Source organism: Triturus cristatus, chromosome 2_1 (assembly GCF_964204655.1).
Source record: "Triturus cristatus chromosome 2_1, aTriCri1.1, whole genome shotgun sequence".
NCBI lineage: Eukaryota > Metazoa > Chordata > Amphibia > Caudata > Salamandridae > Triturus > Triturus cristatus.
The window spans coordinates 16,490,376-16,516,298 of NC_140581.1; the positions used below are offsets into that span (position 1 = coordinate 16,490,376).

Here is a 25,923-nt window from a genome sequence, read left to right on the forward strand (position 1 = left end):
CTGGGGATTAAGATCAGCACTGGGGGGGCCCACCAAAAAGTACTGAGTCTGCACCACCACCGGCGCAGGTCCGGCCAGGTACAGAAGGCATCGGGCCCCATTGATATCAAAGGAGATCCTCGGTTAGGGGTGTAACTGAGGTGGGGGCGGTAGCCAATGGCTCCTGTCACCGAGGGTGAATACACAGAGAAGGGTTCACCTCAGCTCCTGGCAAGGCTGACGTGGACACTCCTAATCTGCTTACAAATTTCCCCACCTCTCCTGCCACTAAAAGTGGGGCTAGGACAGGGGGGCGAGCATCTCCAATACTTGGAGCTGCCCAAATCAGTACATCACAAGATGAGAGCCTTTGAGGCTCACCGCCAAGCGTTGCTAGTCCAGTCAGGGGGAGTTGTGGAGCACCACCACCCAGAGCAGGCTTTGTTTTTGACCTCCGAGAGCACAACGGCTCTCACCCCATCAGGTCAAAAACCTGTCTGCTGGTGGTTGGCTGGCGGGGACCAGTCAGCCAATACTCTAGAAGTTAGCCGTTTTTCAGGTGTATTTTATAATAAATCCAACACTGGCATCAGTGTGGGTTTATTATGCTCAGAAGCTTGGTACCAAACATCCCAGTTGTCAGTAAAGCCATCATGGAGCTGTGGAGTTCATAATGACAAACTCCCAGCCCATGTACTCAAAATGGCTTTACTGCACTTACAATGTCTGTGAATGGCACAGACACTGTAGAGGCACATTGCTTATGTTGTTATGCCCTCACCGGTGGTATGGTGTATCCTGCCTTACAGCTTTAAGGCCTGCTAGAGAAGTGACTAACCCATGCTACAGGCAGTGTTGGTGGGCATGGCACACAGGGAGGTGTGCCATGTCAGCTCCTCAGTTTGGTCTGCACCAAAACATGCAGCCTGCAATGGCAGTGTGTGGGTGTTAAGGTGATGGGTCTCTGAGGGTGACCTAATACATGCTGCAGCGCTCAGAGGCCCTCTCTGATCATAAGGCCCTTGGTATCAGAGGTACCTTTTAGAAGGGAGTTACATGTGGGCCAGAGGAGTGCCAATTGTGGGAAACAAAGGTACAGGTTTGGGAAAAAATATAGGTGCTGGGGCCTGGTTGGGAGGGTCCCAGCACACACTCAGTCAAGTTGGCATCAGGTATCTGGCAAAAAGTTAGGGGGTAACCATGCAAAAAGGGGCACTCTCCTACAATATGTCCTCCACATTCAAGATGATCAACCCAACCCAGTCAGTGGGTTTGTAGGTTAAGGTGTGAGTTGCCGGTCAGTGTGTGCGTGCATGGTGAAGGGAGAGTGTATATGGTTTGGGTGTATGTGAGTGTACGGCAAGTGAAAGTAGTCTGATCAAGTAACAATGCAGACTCCTGACATGAAAGCCGTAAGTGCAATGGTTTAAAGCCCACTCTCTTTAAAATAGTCCAAACCATAGTGCAACATCACGCACGGTAAAACAAACAAAAAACAAATCCTTTCTTAAAACAGTCATTTCACATATTTCTGCTCGGTAGCTCTTGGCACTATACCTGCCCATGCCCACAGCCTGGCACTGCTGACCCTGCACCTACACACAGCGCCAACACATACACTCACCATGAAGATCTTACGTTCACCCTTCTGTTTGATATACTCCTTGGGCAGGAAATCTTTCAGTCTGCAAAGAAAATCAGAAGATTAGAAGGGTGAAAAAATGAGGAGGCGGCCAAGAATGCACGAAGGACGGGAAAAGACCAAACAAAGCAAAAGAAACCAGCACTGGCAAAGCCAACAGTCCTTGGCAAGCTGCTCGATTGCTAGCACATGCCTCAACATTAAAACATGTACACTTGAAGTAAAACACACATTTGTATATAATTTCAATACAACAGTACGGACGTTTTCTAGCAGAGAGGTATTCTTAACGTGTATGGAAGCCTTTTTTAACTTCAAAGCACATTACAAGATAATTTATTCCCTACTGCCACAAGGAAAAAACAGCTATTGGCTATAGCAGGTTGATTTGATTAAGCAAAATGCTGTTACTTATAGTGCAAGTGAGTCACTGGTGAAATGGAGTGACCAACTGGCCACCAATGCCCTTATGCTAATGCATCTGCTCGACTCTCTCCATCTTGTGCTGTGCATCATTCAACCCATCTCTCTCCAGCCTTACCTTTTTATGTTACCCCAGCTATAAATCTTTTTTCCTGTTGCTGACATGGTGTGAAGTACACACAGAAGGATGTCATTTCATTTAAAGCTATTTGAAGTATACTTTATTGGTTCACTTTGTCTGAATGTACTTGAGGTATGCTTCTATGATTTCTTTTATATAAAGGTATTAGGGGTACACGTCAATGGCTTTTGTTATTTAAAGGTATTTGAGTTATGCTTCTATGGTTTGCTTTATCTAAAGGTTTTTCAGGTAAGCTTCTATGTGTTCTCTTTCTAAAGCTATGTGTTCTCTTTATCTAAAGGTATCCGAGGTATGCTTCTATGTTTTTATCTAAAGCTATTTGAGGTAAGGTTCTAAGCCTACTTTATCTAAACGTATTGGAGGTATGGTTCTATAGCTGTCTTTATCTAAACCTAATTTAGTTATGTGTTTAAATTTCTTTATATTTAATCAAAAGGTATTTGAGGTACGTCTCTTTATCTAGGTGCATTTGAGGTATCCTTCTATCTTTCTCTTTATCTAGATGCATTTGAGGTATACTTCTATCCTTCACTATCTAAATGTTTTTGAGGTATCCTTCTATCCTTCTCTTTATCTAGATGCATTTGAGGTATCCTTCTCTTTATCTAGATGCATTTGCGGTATCCTTCTATCCTTCTCTTTATCTAGATGCATTTGAGGTAGCCTATCTTTCTCTTTATCTAGATGGATTTGAGGTATACTTCTATCCTTCTCTTTATCTAGGTGCATTTGAGGTATCCTTCTATCTTTCTCTTTATCTAGATGCATTTGAGGTATACTTCTATCCTTCTCTTTATCTAGGTGCATTTGAGGTATCCTTCTATCTTTCTCTTTATCTAGATGCATTTGAGGTATACTTCTATCCTTCACTATCTAAATGTTTTTGAGGTATACTTCTATTGTTCTCTTTATCTAGATGGATTTGAGGTATCCTTCTATCCTTCTCTTTATCTAGATGCATTTGAGATATCCTTCAATCGTTCTCCTCATCTAGATGCATTTGAGGCATCCTTCTATTTATCTAAATGTATTAGAGGTATCCTTCCATCGTTCTCTTCATCTAGATGCATTTGAGGTATCCTTCTATCGTTCTCTTTATTTAGATGCATTTGAGGTATCCTATCTTTCTCTTTATCTAGATGCATTTGAGGTATTGAATATGCTACTTACCAGTATGCATCTGTTCTTGGCATGTAGGGCTGCTGACATTCATATATGTGCATAGATCGCCGCCTAGTGTTGGGTCCGGATGTTTGCACGTTGTTGTCCTGGAAGAGTCTTCGAAGTATCCTTGGATAGGTGACTCCTCCCCTGGACTACAGTGCGCATGGGCATCCTCTCCATCCTCAGATTGTTTTTCGCCATTGTGGCAGTGATGGAGTAGATACAGAAAGTGATGACCATGCTTACAGTAATTCTGAGAGCTGCAGCTGCTACAGGCGCCGGGGAGGAGGGAGGGCGATATGAATGTCAGCAGCCCTACATGCCAAGAACAGATGCATACTGGTAAGTAGCATATTCAGTTCGAGGCATGTGGGCTGCTGAATTCATATCTGTGCATAGAATACATAGCAGTGCCCTCTATTGGCGGCGGCTACCCGTGCCAGCTGCAGCGGTCTGAAAAAGTGTTTTGAGAACAGCCTGTCCTACAGCTGCCTGCTGTTTTGACTGCACATCTACGCAATAATGTTTTGTAAATGTGTGTGTAGTGGACCATGTGGCTGCTCTGCATATATCATGCCGGGGAATATTTCCTAGGAAGGCCATGGAAGCCCCCAACTTACGTGTTGAGTGGGCTCGTGGTGGAATAGTTAATGTGCGTTTTGCTTTTTGATAACAGATTTGAATACACTTAACTATCCATCTGGCTATCCCTGCTTTGGAGATGGCGTTACCTTTGTGGTGTGGGGCAAAGGCAACGAACAGTTGTTTTGTTTTCCTGAAGGGTTTAGTCCTATCGATGTAGTACATGAGGGCCCTCCGTACATCTAGTGTATGTAGTGCCCTTTCTGCAACAGTTTGTGGGTTTTGGAAGAAAACTGGCAGTTCAATAGTCTGATTCATGTGGAACTGCGATATTACCTTGGGCATGAATTTGGGGTTGGTACGTAGTACGACCCTGTTGGTGTGAACCTGTATAAATGGCTCTTGAACGGTTAGTGCCTGGAGTTCACTAACTCTTCTTAGGGAAGTGATCGCCACAAGGAAGGCCACTTTCCAGGTAAGGAATTGAATCTCGCATGAGTGTAGAGGTTCAAAGGGTGGACCCATCAGGCGTGTGAGGACCAAGTTGAGGTTCCACATTGGAGCCGGTGGGTGGCTTGGTGGAATGACTCGTTTGAGTCCTTCCAAGAATGCTTTGATGGCAGGCACTCTGAATAGAGAGAGGTGCTGCCTGGTTTGCAGATAGGCTGAGATTGCGGTCAAATGGACACGTATAGAGGTGTACGCCAGATTGCATCGATATAGGTGTAAGAGGTAACAGATGATGTTTTGGATGGATGCGTCCAGCGGGTTGATGTCATTATTACCGCAATAAATGACGAACCTTTTCCATTTGGCTGCATAGCAAGCTCTGGTAGTGGGTCTCCTGGCCTCCTTGATGATGTCCATACAGTCAGGTGGCAGGTTGAGATAGCCAAACTCTAGGACTTCAGGAGCCAGATCGCCAGGTTCAGCTGTTGCGGATCTGGGTGCTGAACCTCTCCATGGTTCTGCGTCAAATGCGCGGGTTTGATCCGCAGCCTTTGATGCGGCACCACGGAAAGTTCGAGGAAGGTGGTGTACCACGGCTGGCGTGCCCACGTGGGAGCAACTAGGACGAGTGTCAGGGAGTGTTGTCGGAGTTTGCGGGCCGCTAGCGGTATCAATGGCGCTGGGGGAAAAGCGTACGCAAATCTGCCGGACCAGTTCATCCATATCGCATTGCCCTGCGACTGCGGATGTGGGAATCTGGCGGCGAAGCTTTGGCATTTTGCGTTTTCGCTTGTCGCGAATAGGTCTATCTCCGGATGACCCCACTGCTGGAAGTACGGTTGGAGTACTGATGGGTGTAACTCCCACTCGTGCATCTGGTGGCTGTGTCTGCTGAGCAGATCCGCCATCTGGTTGTCCTTGCCAGGGAGGTGTTCCGCCATAAGGAACATGTTCCTTTGAATGGCCCACTTCCACATGCTCTGAGCCAGATGAGACAACTGTGGAGAGTGTGTTCCTCCCTGTTTCTGTATGTAGTACATTGCGGTCATGTTGTCCGTCCGGATCAACACGACCTTGTTGCATAGATGTACTTTGAATGCCTTCATGGCTAGGAAGATTGCCATCAGTTCCAGAAGGTTGATGTGCAACTTCTTTTGTTGTGTTGTCCATAGTCCCTGCACTGTGTAGTGGAGTACATGAGCTCCCCATCCCTGGAGAGAAGCGTCCGCTGTCAGTACTATCTGTGGGACAGGCTCTTGGAATGGTCGGCCCTTGCAAAGGTTTTGTGGATTCCACCAATGCAGAGAGTTGTATGCCCGACCGCTCACCAACACTAGGTCTTTCAACTGTCCTTGAGCCTGAGTCCACTGACGTGCTAGGCACTCCTGAAGTGGGCGCATATGTAATCTCGCGTGCGGGACTATGAAGATGCAGGAGGCCATCATGCCTATCAACTGCATAAACACTCGCGCTGGAAGTGAGTGATTGGGTTGGAACTTGGAGATCAGCAGTTGTATGCTGTTGATCCTCACTAAATTTGGCTGAGCTGTGGCCGCCAGAGTGTCTATAGTCGCACCTAGGTACTGTTGTACGTGTGCGGGCTGGAGATGGGACTTTGGATAATTTAGTGAGAATCCCAGATTGTGTAGAAGGTGAATGGTGCGGGACATGTGGCTTGCACATTGCTGGGCTGACTTCGCTTGAACGAGCCAGTCGTCTAGGTAGGGGTAGACGTGTATATGCTGCCTCCGTAGATGTGCTGCCACCGTAGCTAGGCACTTCGTGAAAACCCTGGGCGCTGTTGTCACGCCGAAGGGAAGGACTTTGAACTGATAGTGCTGCCCCTGAACAGTGAACCTGAGGTATTTTTTGTGTGAGGGGTGGATGGGTATGTGAAAGTACGCATCCTTGAGGTCCAGTGTGGCTAGGAAGTCTCCCTGCTTGAGGAGCGGAAGGACTTGCTGTAGAGTGAGCATGTGAAAGTGCTCTGAAAGAATGTACTGGTTCAGGGGTCTCAGGTCTAATATAGGTCTGAGCGACCCGTCCTTTTTTGGAATTAAGAAGTAGAGGGAGTACACTCCCGTACCCTGCTCGTGGATGGGTACGACCTCTATAGCGCCTTTTAGAAGCATACTTTGCACTTCTTGCTGTAAGAGCGTTAAGTGCTCTGAGGACATAGGACGGCTTCTTGGTGGTATTGTGTGTGGAGTGGAGGTTAACTCCAGACAGTAACCGTATTTTACAATATCTTTGACCCACCTGTCCGTGGTGATGGAATTCCACGTGGACAGGAACCTTTGTAGCCTTCCCCCGACAGGTGTTATGTGGTCGGGAGGAAGGGAGAGGGCGTCACTGCTTGTTCTTGGGGGAGGACCTGGTGTTGCCGTAGCCACGTCCTCTGCCCTTTGTACTGGAGCCACGATATCCACCTCGGGTGTTTTTATCGTAGGTGGTCTGTGTATTGCCTTTGTTATAGGTTTGTTGTGACCCCTGTCCTCTACCTGCTCCCTTGTTTCCGGGGCGACGAAAGGAGCCGCTCCGAAAGGACTGAGTTTGTAGGGCGCCCATGGACTTTGCAGTGTCCGTGTCCTTTTTTATCTTTGAGGGTGGTGTCAACCTCTGGCCCGAATAAATAGTCGGGGTTGACGGGCTGGTTCAGTATATTGTTTTGTACCTCAGGCTTGAATCCTGAGATCCGTAGCCAGGCATGTCGTCGCAGCATGACGCTTGTGTTTATGGCTCTGGCAGCCGTGTCTGCAGCATCTAGTGCACATTTGATGGAAGCGTTCGTGAGTAGCTGTCCTTCTCTGATGAGCATTTCTGCGCCTTCCTTGAACTGGTCAGGGAGATGTTGGAATATTTGCTCCAGTGTGTCATAATGCGCTCTATCATAGCGAGCAAGGAGCGCTTGAGTGTTGGCTATGCGCCATATGTTGGCAGCTTGGGCGGCAACTCGCTTGCCAGAGGTCTCTAGCACCTTGGACTCTTTGTCCGGGGGAGGAGCGTCACCTGTCGTTTGCGAGTGTGCCCTCTTGCGTGCATTCGCTACAACGATGGAGTCGAGTGGTAATTGTCCTCTGATGTAAGTAGGATCCCCAGGTGCTGATCTGTATTTTTTATCAATCCTGGGGTTTATCACTCGTGCCCTGGTGGGTTCCTTGAAAATGTCCTTGGCTGGTTTGAGGACCCCCTTCAACATTGGCAGAGTCTTTACATGTCTTTCTGAGGATGCAAAGGTGTCCATTAGAAAGTCATCTTCGATGGTATCCGAGTGAAGCTGTACCCCATGGTTATTTGCAGCACGTTCAATAAGAGCGTTGAACGCCGCAGTATCCTCCGTAGGAGATGTTTTTGCCCCATAGAGTTGTTGGTCCTGTGCATCGAGAGGTGCACTGGGGTCTGCAGGGTCGCCCCAAGTTTGATCAGGGTCCTGCTGGTCATCAGGGTCCGTGTCTACATGGTAGGGGACTTGGTCATCCATGTAGTCCTCCAATGCATCCGTATCGGAGCGTGTGGGGGAGAACCGGTGTGGATCCTGGTAGGATGAATGGAAGGGTTCATAAAGGAGAGGTTCCGATTCCACAGGCAACTTCCTTTTTAGTGGGATCCTGAAAGGGTCCAATGGCGGCTCCGAAGTTATCCTTCGGTCGTGGAGAATCATCCTGCCAGTGTCGGCGTCGATGATACGTGCCGGAGACGTCTCAGCAGGTGTGACCGTAGGTTGGGTGACCCGTGTCCTGAGTTGGAACATTTTTGGGATTGTTGACGGAGGCAAGCCGAAGGTAATGTTGGCCGGCACCGAAGAGGCTGCTGGAGCTCCGATCGAACCGGAACCCGGCGTGTCCTGGAGGACAGCCGTGGTTTTGCTGCCTTGCGTCGCACCAGGTCGTACTTGGGGCGCCTTTGAGGCCTTGGCACCGGCCAGGTTCGTAGAGGCGGCCGTGGATTTTTTCGGCGCCGGCGGTTCATCGATTCGAGGTGCGGAGATCACCGTCGAAGTCTTCGATACGTGAGGCTTAGGTGTCGTCGAGGGAGCGATGCGAGACACAGCAGGCGGTACGGCCCTTGGTGTCGTTGGTGCCGGTAGCCGAGCAGGTTTGTCGGTGCCGATGGCTTTTTTTCGTTTGTCGACTCCAACGTCGCCCGCTTCAAGTTCGGCACCGAAGTCTCTCTTGGTGCGGTCGGTGCCGACGCGTTGCGCTGGCGTCGAAGGCCTCGATCCGACCAGCGCCACTTTCAGTTTCGGTTTCGGTGGAACCGGAGCAGCTTTCGGTTTCGGTTTTGTGGTAGGGAAACCAGCCTGTTTATGCAGTAATGGCTGCCGCTGAACGTCCGAGGCCGGGCCCGAAGGCGGGGCCGAAGAACTGCGGGATGGGTCTCGGGTAAGGCCCGAAGGCGATCCCTCGACCGGAGCCATAGGCTGTGGCACTGGTGTTTCTTCGGTTTGAACAGGTAGGCCTTGTTCATCATTGGAGCTACTCTCTTCGGCCCCTAAGGCCTCCTCGTCGTCTCCTACCTCGGTGTCGTCTTCACCTCTGTGGAAGAGTGACTCGTCTACCTCGTCCGATCCGGGTTCGTGTTCGGAAACGGGACTGGAGGGCAAGACTTCTAATTCCTCGGTGTCTTCGGCCTCGTCGAAGATGTCCGTTGGGGCCGGTGCCGCGTGCTGCGCCTCGAGTCTCGCCGCTCGTCGATTCCGTAGAGTCTTCTTGGAACGGAACCGGGCACAGGCCATGCATGTCGATTCGTCGTGGTCCGGCGAAAGGCATTTGTTGCACACCGGATGGACGTCGATGTGTGGGTACTTCGCATTGCATACCGGACACCTTTTGAATGGCGTCCTCGATTCCATCGTCGAAGTAGTCGATGGACAGGTAAATGCGAAAAAAGTCGGTGCTGAAAGTTAGTAAACTAACAGGATTGTATCGAAACCCGATCGATAAACAGTACCGACGTAAACTAAAGGCCTTTTGGCCTCGACAAAATATTTTCCTAACTTGAGCTAAGATAGCACATCCGAACCCAATGGCGGAAAAAAACAATCTGAGGATGGAGAGGATGCCCATGCGCACTGTAGTCCAGGGGAGGAGTCACCTATCCAAGGATACTTCGAAGACTCTTCCAGGACAACAACGTGCAAACATCCGGACCCAACACTAGGCGGCGATCTATGCACAGATATGAATTCAGCAGCCCACATGCCTCGAACACTTCTATCCTTCTCTTTATCTAGATGCATTTGCGGTATCCTTCCATCGTTCTCTTTATCTAGATGCATTTGAGGTATACTTGTATCGTTCTCTTTATCTAAATGTATTCGAGGTATGCTTCAACCACAAGTTGTCGGCACTAAACCAAAGCTTCCACTGACCATCTCCTAATCAAACATTAATAAGAACATTTCTTGTTACTACTGTGGTTTCAGTTCAACTTGAAAAATACCTCCTATATATGAAGATGACAAAAAAAGAGGATGTGTATTGCAGGGTAAAACAACCCTCGCTCTGTCTACCTCTGGAGTCTGGCATGAAAGGGGACGGCTCGAGTAAGTGAGGGAAGAAAGGAGAACACCATGCTTTTAGCTTGTGCTGAATTTCCTTTGTCCCTATGCAAAACATTATTATAATTCAACAACGTGCTTATGTTTTACTTGGGACCCCAAACCGAAATTATTTATTTTTGTTCTTCATATGAGACCAAGTATGAAACCACTCAGGCATTTTCATTGTTGGGTGCATCCCATCACCGCATCTCCATTCCTTTGGATTTCCCAATAAGTTCAGATTTCTGGAGGCGTAAGCGATGGGACCCTCCAGTATTTGGTGCCTAATAAGCACTTACCAAGAACTCTTGTTTAGGGTTCAGACTGCTCCTGTCACTGGGGCACATACCTGCCCTGTCACATTCACTATTATGAAGCTCATGTACTCAAGTAGAAGGTAGTTTACCTGTTTCAGGAGCACAAACAAATCTAAGTCCACAGCTGATCGTATAAAGCAACATTGTGAGAGGGATTTAAGAATAAACCAGTTACTAAAAACGCATGTAAATCACAAACAGAAGTTGTACTGGCACGGAGACCCTAAGGACAGACCCGCCACCGAGAAGCTGCATGTAAGCCGCCTCAACATTTCAGTAAAAACTCAGCAATCAATCACCTTACTGAACGGTAACCTGGCAGCTAAGGATTATCCAAACCATTCAATACATCAAACACACCACTGCAATGTCAGAGATCTGAGAGCAGCTATCACAGTTATTTTCCATGGATAGGAGACCATGGGTCCCCTCAAAAGCAGGGCTGGGACAGTCTCTTCACCCATGAGTTTGAAGCGCACACTACTGAACCATGCTTCGCCCTTGCTGAAGAAGCCACAGTGGAGCCACTTAGCTGATGAGATCTCATCGCTGCAGAGGTCAGGCCTGTTTCCAGCAGAGGGGTGCAGGACAATCACTTGTCATCATGGCCAAAGTTCAATCGTAGCTTTGCAATGTACTTTTCCAATGAGATTTGTAAAGCGCTCCGATACCCCTAACGGTCTGGTTCGCACTATTTAAGACGAAGAATAAATAAAAGAATCAGTGCAATACTCACTCAAGGAAGCCAGGCTTATGTTTCTGCTCGTTGTGATCTCCAAACTGAATCTGGCACTGGTAGCCCGCAAATTCACAGGCCTTGTCAAACGAGACAGGATGGGAGCCATTCAGGATGTCATCGCGAGCCTGTGAAAATGAGGAGCAGCAGAGATGAAGAGAACAGATCGGCCCATAAGTGCACAGAAAGAGGTCTCATCCTGACGAAGACGGCAAGAGCCAGAGCTCAACAAGAAAATGAGGCCCTTACAAAAATGGAGGTAATAAAAGAAGAGGGGCTTCATGAAACAATCAGAGCGGAGGAGGGTCCCAGAGGGCCTGAGGGGACGTATGTGCGGGAAAAGATTATACTGAGTATGAACCTGCTCAGCAACACTGGTTCTCAGTCACTGATGCTATGACCTCCACCTGCGGGCATCACGACCGAGAGGTCTGTGATCTCCACTCAGACCACACAGACTGGACACCCACCAAAAAACACGTTCATTGGCAAAAGGGTTTCTATCGATTCTGGCACATACACTGAGGAAAGCCTTCGAGACGAGACTGCAAGGATTCACAAACTGCCCCTCCACTCACATTTGTGTGCTCCAACCAACACCTCTTCTCTACCAGCTGTAGTATGTACCCGATGCTCTAATATTACGGACGTATCTTAGAAGATATGAAAAGCACCAGAGATGTATTTTCCCATAAGCTGAGCCTCTTTCTGAAATGAAGGACAGAATAAAAGCGGTTCCCTGAAGCATCACAAAAGATGGTCAGAAGAAGGAATTAAAGTGAGTAGTTAAACGCCATAGATGAAAATATAATGAACAGTTTGGAAGTAGAACACCGTTCTTAAAGTCTTCAGACCCAAAACATTTTATTGGATGATTTGTCAAGTCTGTACTTAAGTTTTTACTTAAATTGTTAAAATAGGCTGAAAATGGAAAAACATTATACAATTGTAACAGACAAGAATTCTAAAGCAGTAAATGGTTTTTCACGTTTTCCAGACAAAAAAAAACAAACCATTAACTCGTGCCTTAAAATTCGTTCTTATTTGTTAGATTCAGCAATTGATGTTTTTTCTACCTACTTCCAATGGTGCCACATTTAACGTTTTGTGGATGAGAACTCCACCAACAAGGCTGCAGGGACAACGCCCCAGACATATTGTTTGGGGTCAAGGGCAACAGGACAACACCCGGGACATATTGTTTATGGTCAAGGGCAACAAGTTTCCATGTGTATTTTGTCCTTGGGAGAAGTAGGCCCAACCCCCCTGCAGCACAAACCCTCTAGCTGCCAGTTTGCAGTACCACATTATGGATCAGGGAAGGGCGCTGTCTGCAAAGGTTATATTTTTGTCCATAAGTTAATTCTGTTCAAACTTGTATTTATGGTTCTTCGGCCTGCACTACGGACAGTGGTTCCAGTATAAAAACGTGTTTTCAAGTTTAGCAATATGAGGCAATGTATGATGCTCCCAGAATGTTCTCGGATTAGATGCAAATTTTTGCACTACCTTCAAAGCAAGATGGAGGATTCTTTGCTTCCAAAATAAAATGGTTACAAAAAAATAAAAGTAGGAAAAAAACATTTTGCTAAACTACTGTCAAATTTTAGGTACCAATTCTTTGAAGCATCATATAGTAAAATGTGCTGATGCTGCCAGTATTTCCCAAAAATATTCATAATGGAAAAGCAGCGGAACAAGTTTCAATAAGATTATGGTAAACAAAAACAAGCTTTTGCAAAGCCAGTGGGTCCGAAATTGGTGGTCAGCCTTTTGGTTTTGCCAATTTGTGTCTAGTTTTGCATGGTTTTTGTAAAACCTTATTGGTGTGGGAGCTGCCAAACCCTCCATTATAACAAACATTGGCAAAAGCAAAACATATTTGGTCTCAAATAGCACACATTGCTACAGTAGTTCCTGGCGTGTGCCGATAAGCTCCGGTCAGTCACAGTGAAGCCAGCCCAGAGACAGCATTTCAATAAATACCAAAGGCCACGCTTCACACCAGAACTAAATATGGACCCAATTATTAAAGAAAGTCTCAAATGTGCACCCGTGGTATGTGTCCTTGATTTAAGTGCAGATTTACGGCTTTCGTAAATTCACAAGAATTTACAGAAGTAGGCCAAGAAACAGTAGTCCTACAAACTATTTGTCAACTGCATTTAAGCATGAACAAACATGTTCGGACAGTAGATATGTAGACTCAGCGGTCTATTTAGGGGTAAGAATTAACGCCTCAGTGGATACGGTCATCACAGAAAACTATTGCCCCCTTATGGGATCGATTGAAGCAGAATTAAAAAGGCTGGATGTATTACACCTCTCTCTGGTAGGGAGGATAAACGTCCTTAAAATGTCAATATTCCATTATTGCTGGAGGAAAAACTATTAAAAAATCTGGAATCAAGATTTAACAGGTTTATCTGGCAATATGGGAAGACTAGGCGCTCCATGAAGCTTATGTCGCTCCCGTACGAAAGGGGGGGCATGGCCTTACCAAATCTTCGCTTATATCATCTATCTTGCCTTCTGGCTCAAATGTCAATACTTTTTCAATCGGTCCCTAGCCCGGAAGCGGCCCAGGGAGAGAGTCAGGATCCCCCCCATCTATTTTTGAGCTTTTATTGGGGAAGAAGGCTGTTGGTCTACTTTTGAGTGAGGTGGATCGGAGATATTATAAGAAGGCCCGGTTTAAGATCGTGGGTGGGGTTTGGGGGACATGGAAAGCCATCCAAAAGCTGCTGGAAATTCCTAAGATTAATGCGCATCTCCTCCTCTGGAACTCTAACCTGTTCCCTCATATGGGTATGGACAGGAATTGCCCGTTTTGGAAAGAACATGGAATTAGAACTATAGGGGACATTATGGAGGGGGGGGGGGGGGAGGGGGAGATGGGGGGGGGGAGGTCCTCAGGTTTGAAGTTATTCAGCACAAGTTTGGGATTCCGTCTAACCATTGGTTTCTGTACGGACAGCTAGTCCAAACGCTGATGGCCTTTAGACCGAGGATCTCTGTAACAAGACGCTTCCCCTTGATTGATTATTTTTGGAACGGGGGTAATAAAATAAAATTCGTCTATAACCATCTATTGGTGGGTATTCAGGACGATTTGGAGAAAACAGAATCTGCAATTGCAGGGAAATTAGGCGATCCTGATGTGGATGAAGTTGTATGCCTGGGGCTTGGTGGAGAACGATAAGTGTCCTAGATGCGATAATGGTCCTGCGGATCTAATCCACATGTTCCACCAGTGTGATAAGCTATCTACGATATTAAGGGAAATTTCTAATTTTCTGGAGGGGCTGCTAGAATGTAGGATTGTTCTATCCCCTACCCTGATACTGCTAGGCGTAGATAGGAAATTGGAGCTGGGTAGTGCTGCTGAAGCCTTGGTTTTTATATCTACTGCTGTGCTGCGTATCCTCATTTCAGCAGGCTGGAAAGATTCCTCCCCTCCCACCTTTCAAATGTGGATTGCAAGGCTGCTTGGAGTGCACAATATTGAGTCTTGCCTATACGAGTTAAAAGGTAAAAAATTAAGGGAATTAGGAAGAAACATCTGGGCACCACTTGCCATTTGGAGGAGTTCGAGCGCCTAATTATTGCTTTATTTATTTCCCGATTATGTATGGTTTAGAACTATTGCCTTATTATTTTAATAGTTTGGCTTTGTATTATATGTATTTATTATGGTTATTAACTTGTAACGTGCTTCTTTTATGGTTTAATAGGAATAAATATATAATGAATTTGTATAAACTTTTTGTATGACACCAGTAAATCTCAATAAAAATATTTAATAAAAAAAAAAAAAATTAGCATGAACAAACATGCATGTGCAGATTTGCTCATGCAAAAATCTGTTGAGTGTTGGCAGGTTCACCTTCCCTCTAACCCCTTTTTACCAAGCCCTGGGAGAAGTTTTACATTTGCCATTGTCAGGAGTAAATTTCCAACCTCTCTCAGTATGGGAAAGATTAGAGAAGAGTTGGTGAAAACTCTTAAAACATGCAAGTTAGTAGGTTTGCACACACTCAAAAGAGCATTCCAATGCTGAAACTATTGCTTAGCACTACCTTCAGCCCCAGTATGTAGATCTGCAGAAACATGGCAACATAAGGGAATTGCTAGTATTCAACCCCTACTGTGGTATGAGCCCTGGCATATTCAGAGAGGCCATATCCGAGATCTTATATAATGAGATTGCTGCCATACTTTGTAGCCGCATTACATGACACCAAAGGGACAAGTGGATTTCGCTACAGGACAAGGAGCTTTATGAAGCAACCTGCCCCATGGACAAGTAGATATTGCTTTAAATTCCACACCCCTGAAGGCTCCTTTATGTTTCCCTGCCATCCTTAAAAAATGCGACCCGTGCACATCTCACAACATTGCAAACCCTCCCTTTCAAAAAAAAAATGTCATATGGTCACAGCAAAGAAAAGTGCTGAGGATTCAAACCTGGCTGCTGAGACAAAGGCATGTACATTCCTACAGTAGTTCAAGCATGCGTGCCATAAACTACTGTGCCACCCTTGCAGCACACACCAGACAACTAACGAGATGAATGCCTCCCTTTGCACTGGACAGTTTTGGCCCGCCTAATGAGGCAACAACCCACTCTAGAAGGAAAAACAAACCAGTACCTACCTTCATCCTCTCTTTCCCCGAGTAAAATCGTGGAGACAAGACAACAAAAGGAGTAGGTTGAATTCAACCACATCCTCCCCGAGCACCAGTCTAGACTCTGGGGATGAACGGAAAGCTGCCTGACCAGGATGAGGGAAGAGCTACTTCTTTCTGTAGATTACACAAAGTCTACTCCTTGATCCTTCCACAGCCTGCAACCTATCAACCACAGAAGCCTACTGAAAAAGCTCGCACTCTCAGACAACATATCTGGATCGATCCACAGAGAGCCCCAATCTATTGTAACCAATCAACTATTCTTATGAACAATGGCTAAAATATCAGGATAGGCTCGGTTGGATTATCCATACACCATGGCATGCAGCATCCCTTAAAAAACAATCAGTATTTGTAAAGTGCTGCTATTTACCCATGAGAGTATCTAGATGCTCAGTTGGTGGGTTCAGTCGAAAAGCCAGGTCGAGAGTCTCTATCTGAAGTCTCACAGGGAGAGTGATGTCTGGAGGTGGAGCAGAAGGCTGTTCCAAGACTTGGCGGTGTGGTGGGAGAAGGAGCGGCCCCCGCTGCAGAGGATGCAGGGTGTCTGTACAAGGGCAAGGAAGCAGGATCAAAGGTGTCTGGAGGGTTGGTGGATGTTCAGCAGTAGTTGATGTATGCTGGTCTTTGGTAGTGGCAGGCTTTCTAGATGTGTGTCAACATCTTGAACTGGCATCTTTTGTGGATGGGGATCGGGCCTCTTGTTCGTTTCTATTAGGTGCAAGCATACTCAGCTCTTTCAGGAGTACCAAGTGAAGTTCACAGGCATGTTGATGACACAAACATTCACTTCCTCTTGGAGAATGGTCCAGAAAATTTAACTAACATCTCGTGCCTGAAATACACTTGCGTCCCTTTGGATGAATGAGAGAATCCTGTGTTTCCATTTCAACAAAATGGATTTCTTGGTACTCAAACAATGAGCTTGATTCTCCACCCTTAGAAGTCTGTCAGGCCTTCCACCACCTCGAACACCAGACAGTATGGAATGTGGAAACCATCAATGGTGCCTCTCTTTCAACAAAAGTCCACACTGTGGTAGAGGACTCAACATGCAATTTTCGGTTGGTCAAAAAATGGGCCCTCTTCTTCACAGCAACCAGAGTTGAGATGACAAAGACGGCAAAGCACTCTTATTCTAGCATGCCTCGATTACTGAAGGGCTAGAGCTGTTCCCTTTTGCACCTAGGACGAAGAAGTAGACTCCAACACTACGTTGGCTGACGACCTGTGCATCTACAGGGACATGAGATGAAGCAAGAGGACTTTTCGCAGAAGTAACCAGCTGACAGTCACGACTTGGACTGGTTTTTAGGTCTCGCCTGAGCCAGCGCATGCACTGCACTGGCAAGACTTTTAGTAAGTGGGCTTCAAAAAAGCCGACAACAGCCTTTTGTGTGACCTAGAGCGTGCGCGGTTACTCGCACAGTTACGAGCACAGGCGCCATCTGGCTTTCCTGTCTTGTCATGGCTCAATAAGTGCATCGCTCGTGGGCACCCTTACAGTCTGGGATCGCGACCACTTTCGCGGCCAATGCTTGTTTTTATTTCCTTTTAGCACGCGCACGCCTCCTCACACCTCTGCCAGTCATTGCTTCCGTCCTTCCAGCGCCTGTCACTCCGTCTGAGCACACTCGCTGAGAGTAATGGGCATCCGCTTTTAAGCAATGCTTGTTTTATTTGCCGATTCCTTTGGCGTTAAAATAAAAAAAGGAACATTGTCATTGTAAATGTGGCAACATGCTCCATAACTTGTATTTTCTTGTCCCATAAATTTGCCATTCTTGCCACACAATATGTTTTTTAAATGCCGCAAACTTTGTGTGGGGCCCTTATCACACTTTTGGGCACACTCAAAAGGGGGATGTAACGGATACAAGTTACCATTCCCAAACTAATTTCTAGACGTGGTCGCCCATCGCAGGCCAAAACTATAATTTGTGTGCTGTAATCATATGTAATCGCCACAAGAAAGATCTGAATGGCGTCTGTTGATAGGCTTGAACATGTAATTTTAAGGAGTTCTGCCTACAAAAGGTATTCCCTTGTTTCCAAACATCCTCTCTTCATTCTTCCCTTGTTTATCTCACCCTTTCATGTTCCATTCCTTCGTTCCTTCTTACATGTTCGCTCCCTCGCTTTCTAACACTCTTCTCCGTCGCCACCGCGTTTCCTAATTTCGAGCCTGTCGTTCCCCTTTCTCATTTTCTATACTGCTCTCTCAGTCACCATCTCTCTTCCCCCTTAGACCTACCATTCTATCTTCTCTGTTTCATCCCTTTCTTTATCGGGATATCTCTTCTTTTTCTTTGATGCTCTCCTGAGCTATTTTCTGTCCGTGTCGAACCAATCTACTGCTCTTCAACACACTTGCATTAAGCGCCTTTTCTCACCCTCTCCTGCTCCCTTGACATCTCTTTCTCTCCCCTCTTAGCCCCCTTGTTCTCGCTGGTCTTTTTCATTCCAGACTCTCTTCCCTTGCTCACGGGCTCTCTCCACTTTTCCTTTGCTCACTCTCCCAGAATCTCAGCTCCATACGTGAACGAGCCAGGACATCATACGTGGTCTCACTAGCTCCTCCTTTTCTCATTGCTTTCCCTATCTTCTCAACCTCCGCTCTCTTCATACTTTGCCCCGTCTCCACCTCTTGTCTTTTTCATTCCAGTTTCCCGCCACTCTGTCCCCCTTTACATCTCCTGCTCATCACTCTTCTGAACCCTTCATCTCCCTGGTCCTGTTTCTACTTTGTGCTTTCTTCGCCCCCTTTTCTCCCTCACTTCACCATCTTCTCGGACCTTCATCTTCTCCTCTTTCCCTTACCTATTTTTATATCTGCATTGTCCTTTTCCATCACTCAATCTCTTATGTTGTCGCCTACCTCTCTCCCACTTTATATGTCTACCCTCTTCTGACCACTCCTTTCGTCACACCTTTCTTCCCCTTAATAGCCCATCTCTTTATCCCGCCCGTCTTTCATATTCTGCCATATTTTTCCTTTTTTACATTACCTTCCCGTGCTCCCATCATTCTCCCTTCATAAAGTCCTTATTGTTGTGCACTTTCCAGCCCCCTCTACCCTTACCAATCCCACCTCTTTCATCTCTCTTCGCACCTCACCATGACACTTCTCTCCCACCTACCCCATCTTCAATGAAGTCACTTCATTTAAAGAACCTTTGATGTTCCTAAACACCCCTTGCTCTCAGCCCACTCCCTCACCCAACCCCCTCGCTCTCTCTCTATACACTCTTACTTCACTTCCTGTCACTCTCTCCCTCCTGCTCCTTCTCGCCTTCGTCTGACTCTCCATCTGTCTTGTCTCTGCCTGCCCCGCCTCTCTAGCCTCTCTTCAACAGTCAAAGCCTTCTCTTTCTCCCCCCTCTCTCGCTCTTTAACCCCCCCGCCCTTCTCACTCACACATATCTATGCCTCAGAAATCAATTTCAGGGGAACCTTGGTAAATTGTAATTGCATTTTTATAACACTTACTACCCCTGACTAGGTGCAGAAGCGTTTTACCCTGGGCAGCATGCTGATGCTGACGAGGTGCTGAAGCGTTTTACCCTGGGCAGCATGCTGATGCTGACGAGGTGCTGAAGCGTTTTACCCTAGGCAGCATGCTGACGAGGTGCTGAAGCGTTTTACCCTGGGCAGCATGCTGACGAGGTGCTGAAGCGTTTTACCCTAGGCAGCATGCTGACGAGGTGCTGAAGCGTTTTACCCTGGGCAGCATGCTGTTACAGAACCCAAGGTTAGCGGCTAGTCATGTTATTGGTTATTGGGGTTAGTTTAGTGACTCAAGCAGCTATTCCATGCATTCACTAGAATTTCCTTTGGGTAGATGAAATAAATAGCAGTTGGGTGTTAACATTAGTGGGGTGGGGGAGTGGTAGTTGATGCAGATGTTTTTTTGGGATTCTTCATGCTGATGTTTGGTGGGATTAATAAAATACAGATGAATGCAGATATTCTGAACTCTTTCCATGTTACAAGTTCTCGGGCACAGCCTCCTTGTCCTAGCTTCATCGCAGCCCTGGGCCCTTTGTACAGCAAGCCACTCACTGGGGTTGTTTGAAGACCTAAACCTTTCCATCAAATAGAAAACAAGCATTGGCATAGCCAATAGGTCTCGCTTTTGGGAACTTTTAAGTGTTTAGCCATGCAACAGTTGCTGTTGTTGCACCAAGGATATTGTGCTGCATAACTAAATACTTATAAGGTCTCAAAAGCGAGACCTATTGGCTATGCCAATGCTTGTTGTATGGGCCTCTGACACCCTGAAAGTCTCTACGGGTCCTTTCCCGACATCCTGGGGGCCTGAAAAGTGTAATTCTTGTGGCCACCAGAAGAAAGTTTGGAAACTTTAAAAAATACATCCTCTAGAGTTCTAGAGCATCAGGGGGACATATGGGAAAAAGTATCTAATCGCCACTTTCATCGTGTCGGATCGTATTTTCGCTCTGCCCCAGCCAAGACTGCAGGCAGCTCCAAAAAACAATTAAGTCCCATTCTGCGCTGTGACTTGTAACATTTTCAGGAAGAAGTCTCCAAAATTTCAGCTACAATTTCAGCAGTGGCCCACTTAAGAAGGATTTTACTTCTCAAAACCTCGCATAGTTCCTTTCTGTGTTTAGAAATAGTAACTTTTTAAAAACTTTTTATGCTTCCAGACTTTCACTGGGATAAATCTGCTTATTGTGTTCAAGCAGGGCTCCATTGTGGGGGGTCTTACATCACACCTCGTTGTCATTAGCCTCCATTTTTTCTTAAATGTTTAGAAATTCATGTCTCCGGTTCCCCTGACTAGATTTTTGTCAGTTTGGTCTGATTTTTCTCTTGATTTTAAAATTTATTGTGGAATTTTATTGTGCTTTATGTGTCATTTTTTCTGCTGTGTATACACTGCTTAAAAGCTTTCCACAATGTGTTTGAAGTAAGCCATGAAGCCAGACTGCTTTGGGTCACATTACAAATGATTGAACACAGTTTTATTTCATTCCATTTGTGTGACATTAAGCGCTTGGAGGCCTCGTCCTGGGAGGGCGACATTTTTCCGCCCCAAATAATAATCTACTTTCCTCCAGTCTCCAAAAAAAACTGAGCAAGACTTGAGAGCCAGGCAGTCAGCCTGTGCCTTCACCTTCATAAGCAGGAGCACGTCAAACCCGCCCATAGCTGCTTCCCCAGCCCGATGTCAACACCAGGGTTACACAAGAGCTCTTGTGCGCCGCCTCTAAAGCATACTGGGGTGTAGGACGTGGACCCCTGCAGAAGCGGATATCTTACTATACCCACTAAGACCTCTTCTGCCCAACTATCTCTCAAAAGGATCAAACACAAGGCAGATCGCTAGGTGTGACAGCAACTAGACTCAGCCCGAACGAGAGATCGGAACTTAACTGGATGCGGATCAGGAAACATCTGACAACAACTAGTCATACTTCGTTACACGCCATTCAGCACAAGGACTGCAGCGGACGAATTCCAGGCACAGTTGCTCAGCTGTCCGACTTGACTACCAGCTTCTTTCTGCCATTGGCTGCACTCCCTTTACAAAGTCTGTCGCACACTGACGGAGCGAGGAGGAGCTGGGCAGAGACAAAGCATGAGATGTGTTACTGTACCATAGTTGTCCTACCTTCCACAATGCAATAATGGACTTCTTCTCCCATTCTTGACCTGGTGCCTGAGAAAAACAGTCCCTACAAACTGGAACCTCAACACTTAGAGGCCCAAGGAACAGAGACCGATACAAAGATGGCGGATACATAGAGGACTTCAACAGTACCTGCACATACAGAAGGTTCAGCTGCACCGGGTCCCGGGAATCAACATTCTGATCCGAGTAGAAGAACTTCCGTCGAAGCAGCAGTGTTTCATTCTCATCTACACCCTGCTCACGCAAGGTGCGCCCGTGGTCCAACCAGTTCACTGTAACACAAAAAGGTGGATGAAGGTGGTACAAACAAAGCATTCACTCATACCTAATGGTCACCGAGAGGACACAGCTTCATTAGATAATAAGCTTGCAGGAACAAATTTTGCACTTTGTATTTGTACTGTATTTGTACTGTTACTTTGAATTTGAGCATTCTGATTCACTGCATACTCGGTCGTGTGCAGGCTCTTACCCGACTACCTGACTCCCCGATAGGTTCCGGGGGAAGGAACTAGGCCAGTCAGGAAGTCACCGTGACGGTGCCCTACGAAGTAGGATAAGAAATGGAAAGCATGGAATAGGTATTGGGGGAATTTATGTACATCCCCAATGGTGGATCTAACACTACGGCAGAACGAACTCAGAGAAGTGTTAAAATTGTGAATGTAATTCATTGTACTTTATCTTTGAAAAAGTGTTGTATGGTGCTGTTGGCACAACTGCTACTCTGTATGTGTACTTGGCAAAATCAATAAAAATGTTATAATATAAAAAAAAAAAAAGGAAGTCACCGTGACACCGGAAGCAGCGCATTGTTGGTCAGTGCTCTAGCTTCCCGCTCAGGGGTGACCTCCAAAACAGGGCCTCGGCAGGGCCTACCTGCTTGTTTACCCATGTGGCATGGGCTACATGGGTGAAACAGGCAGGCTGTTGAAACATAAATCAGCATTGAAAAACAAAAAAAGAATATGCACCCTTGACTGAGCTTTTCCTGAAAAAGAACCACGACTGTAACCAGTTTAGTTGGTTCATACTTGAGAAAGTGAGTATAAGTAGAAGAGGAGGCAACTTGGACGCGATTAAAAAATGCGTGAACAATGGTTTATGCGTCACTTAGACACCATTGAGAAAGGACTAAACTCCCGAGAAGATTGGATGAAACTGATTGCGAATCAGTATCTTCTAATACTCTTGAATCTCTGCGACTTTAAAGTTATAATCTTTCATTTCAACCTTAGCTGAAAGGGGTCTCCATGCGGTAAACATAAAGAGTGTGTCACAGAATGATTCTATAATATTGTGCCTTATATGGAGGACTTTTAGTAACAATGTGACGAGATAGTTGAATAGTCATTAGAATAAAAGAATAGAAATATAGGCTATCTAATAGAACGGTAGGTTTTACCGGTATTGCGGAATAACTGACAAATTTGGCGTACAATGGGTGAATAGCACAATAATAGAGTGCTTTTTGTAATTAAATCGATTACAGCATAAAAATACTCTGCATTTCCGCATTTTTGTAATTGTAAATAGTAAGTGGAATAGTCTAAGGAAACAATAAGAAAAGACGCAGCCCTTAGTTTGAGCCGATATGTTTATTTCCGGGTTACGAAGGGCAGATAATGGGTCGGTTCCGAGCGCCAAGCATAGTACCTCCGGGTTAAAAGCGTCGGAGTCAGCAGCCAGGTACACTCTCTAGCCAATCAGGCTGCAAGGATGAGGATATTTAAAGAGGGGCCGCGGAGGGCGATGCACCTCGCGAGTGACGGCTTTTAAGGTAAGGAGGGGGCCCGATATAGGCAGACCGCAGCTTGAGCGAATACTCGCTTTCTGTAACAATTCGCAATAACTCGAAAGGGTTTTGGTTTCTTTGTTTTTCAGAGCATATGACTGAATGGCATCTTTTGGAAACCACAACATTTACTTTTTTTATATACAATATCCAAAATCCAGGTTGATAAAGAAAGTAGCACAAAACAGGTATGACTGCCTACCTATTTAATTTACATATTCACAAATTCAGTATATTTTGGCAAATGATACATACTAGACTTTTACTTTTAAATTTATATCAAGAAAATTTATTACGATTGCAAGAAGGAACCTTATCAAAGGGGAACAACACATAAAGGTCATATTATCGATTATACCAGGTGAGAATAGGGACATCGTTATAAAATACTCATATCAGTCTGTTAAAACAGTAACCATATTGTAGGAGAGTAGGATCTGCACTTATGTTGCCCCCACTTTTTTTTCTGATGTTTACACTGCTTTCTGGCCATAGTCTGGCTGGGTCCCTGCTAATCAGGGCCCCAGCCTCTGTTCTCTCTAAACAACTTGGTGTGCATATTAGATGCACTAGTGATTGGATACTGTGGTACCTTATGAGCCCCTAGTATATGGTACCTTAGGTACCAAGGGCATAGGTACCTCAGAGGCCTACCAGGGGCTGCAGCATATATTATGCCACCCCTGGGAAGCATTCACAATCTGACACCACAGGCCTGCTACTGCAGCCTGGGCGACGTAGTGTTAGCACTCCTCACTGAGGTATAGGTTCCCTATATCTCACCTTACACACACATTTAAACCTATCAGTCACCCCTAAGGCAGGCCCTATCAATCCTGAGGGCAGGGTGCTTGGTTTTCCATGTGAGGGGGTGCCTCTGCCTGAGCAGGGCCCCTCTGCAGCCCTCAGTCTCCATTCTCTGTGGCTGTTTGTGGATGCGGTTAAACCATATACTCTTAAGTGAATTATAACCTAGCGTTAAATGCTAACTTTGGGATGGCTGCATCAAAACATGTCGTGTTTGGTGTCAAACGCTTTGGAATCATGCTCCCACACCAGTAACTGGTGTGGGAGTATGATCCCACCCTTCTAGAGGGGGAAGACATGTACCCACTGTGGAAACACGGTAGAATCCTAAAGAGCCCTGGCATCACAAAATGGATGCCACCAGCACAGACACTGGGCTGCCCTCCTGCTGCTGACTGAAACTCGCAGTGGAGGAGGCCCAACAATAGACATCTTGTCACAGGGAGGTGTAACCATCTTCCAGACAGGATTTAGTGTATTGAGGCTGGGTGGGTGCACTCCTAGAGGGCTTTGAAGTCCTGCACTGGGGGAGCAGTAGGCTCCTCTGTGCATATGCCAGCTCAAACCGGTTCGGGGGCTACCTGCCCCTGCTCTGGCGCGAAACTGGACAAAGGGAAGTGGATGTAACCACCCCCTACCCTGACCCTCCCAGAGGAGGGGTCATAGAGCTAGTCCCTCCCTTCCTTGTAGTATAAGTTAGGGAACCCTTGCCATTGCAAGTTAGATATCCCTGGACGACACTCTGAAGAAGAATCCTGGACCTTCGACGTTCCACTACCTTTGGAAGACAGAAGAATCTCCCTTGGAGTCCCTTGGAGTCAAGGAGTGACCCCCTGCTTGGCAGGCATCAAAACTTTGCATTAACGGTCGCAAACTTTCCCACTCCCGCCGGAGTCCGAAGTCCCTGCAGCCCCGGAAGTTGATTTCCTGACTTGCCAAAGGCCATCGTGAGTCCCCAGCGAAGCTGAGGCGAGTGGACCTTCCCCCCCCCCCCCCCCACGACACCAGCAAGGACAACACCAGCAACAGCCGAACCTCTAGAGAAGAGGAGGCGTCCGAAGAAGAGTCAACGACCCAACATCGCCTCGGCGCCGTTGAGTCCGCAGCCTGAGGTAGGCCACAATAGGTGACCGGCGCCGGAGGAGACGCCAAGGCGACCTAAGACACAGCACACAGCGCAGGAGACCCGAGCTGGGCCGGGGCGGCATCGGTACGGCGCCGGCCTGACCTCTGACGAGGCAGCCACCTGCGTGGAGGAACAAGAAGGGCCCGGGGAAGGACGAGGAGTCACCCGCCAGCCGCGACTAGTGACAGGGCGAGATGGGCCCTCCGCCGACCCCTGCGGTGCCACTAGGGCCAGCAGGCGCCGTAGCGGTGCCACCTCGGACAAGGACACCACCTGTTCCGAGGACCAAGAGGGGCTCGGGGGTGCGACCCAAGCCCCAGCGATCTCCCGCGGGAGTTTGCAGTGAAGCAGAGGCACCGTGGTCCGAAGGAGGGACCCCAGAAGGGCCGCACCCCAATGGCACCACATCCTCCGAGCCTGGATCCGAACCAGTAGGCGCCAGGGCCGGAGCCACAGGCAAAGCCGCGGAGGGCCCCGCACACTGCAAGGGATCCGCTGACGTCCCAAGAGGAGAATGAGGAGGAGGAGAAGCCAGCAAAGCCTGCAAAGCCGCCGCATATGTCTCCATCTGGGCTCTGGATGTCCCCACGCCGGGAAACGACGTATAAGGGGATGACACGCAGGGCCGAACCACCCGCAGAGAGTCCAAGCCCCCGACAGGCCTGAACCCGACCTTCGGGGACATACTGCGACACTCACCAATAGGTGAGCGGCGCTCTTGCGACCTAGAAGAAGATCGAAGTTGGCAAGGGAAGCCGCGGCCCCGAGAACGCTCCGCAGGGGCCGGGCAAGGTGCAGACGCCGATCTGGACTTCATCCGGCGCTCCCGCCGGGACTTCGGCTTCATCTGCTGGCACGCCTCACAAT

At 47.1% G+C, this 25,923-nt stretch overlaps 1 protein-coding gene across 5 annotated transcripts in view; it reads right to left on the reverse strand.

Moving 5' to 3' along the window:
* Nucleotides 1-25,923, reverse strand: part of TLN1 (talin 1) — an 880,838-nt gene that overhangs the window by 638,917 nt on the left and 215,998 nt on the right. For all 5 annotated transcript variants that reach the window (XM_085627686.1, XM_085627681.1, XM_085627685.1 and 2 more), the window contains 3 exons: nt 21,458-21,600; nt 10,978-11,105; nt 1,604-1,664 (listed from right to left, as the gene is read on the reverse strand). In XM_085627686.1, coding sequence (XP_085483812.1) covers nt 1,604-1,664; nt 10,978-11,105; nt 21,458-21,600 — 332 coding nt within the window. The remainder of the gene's footprint in view (nt 1-1,603; nt 1,665-10,977; nt 11,106-21,457; nt 21,601-25,923) is intronic.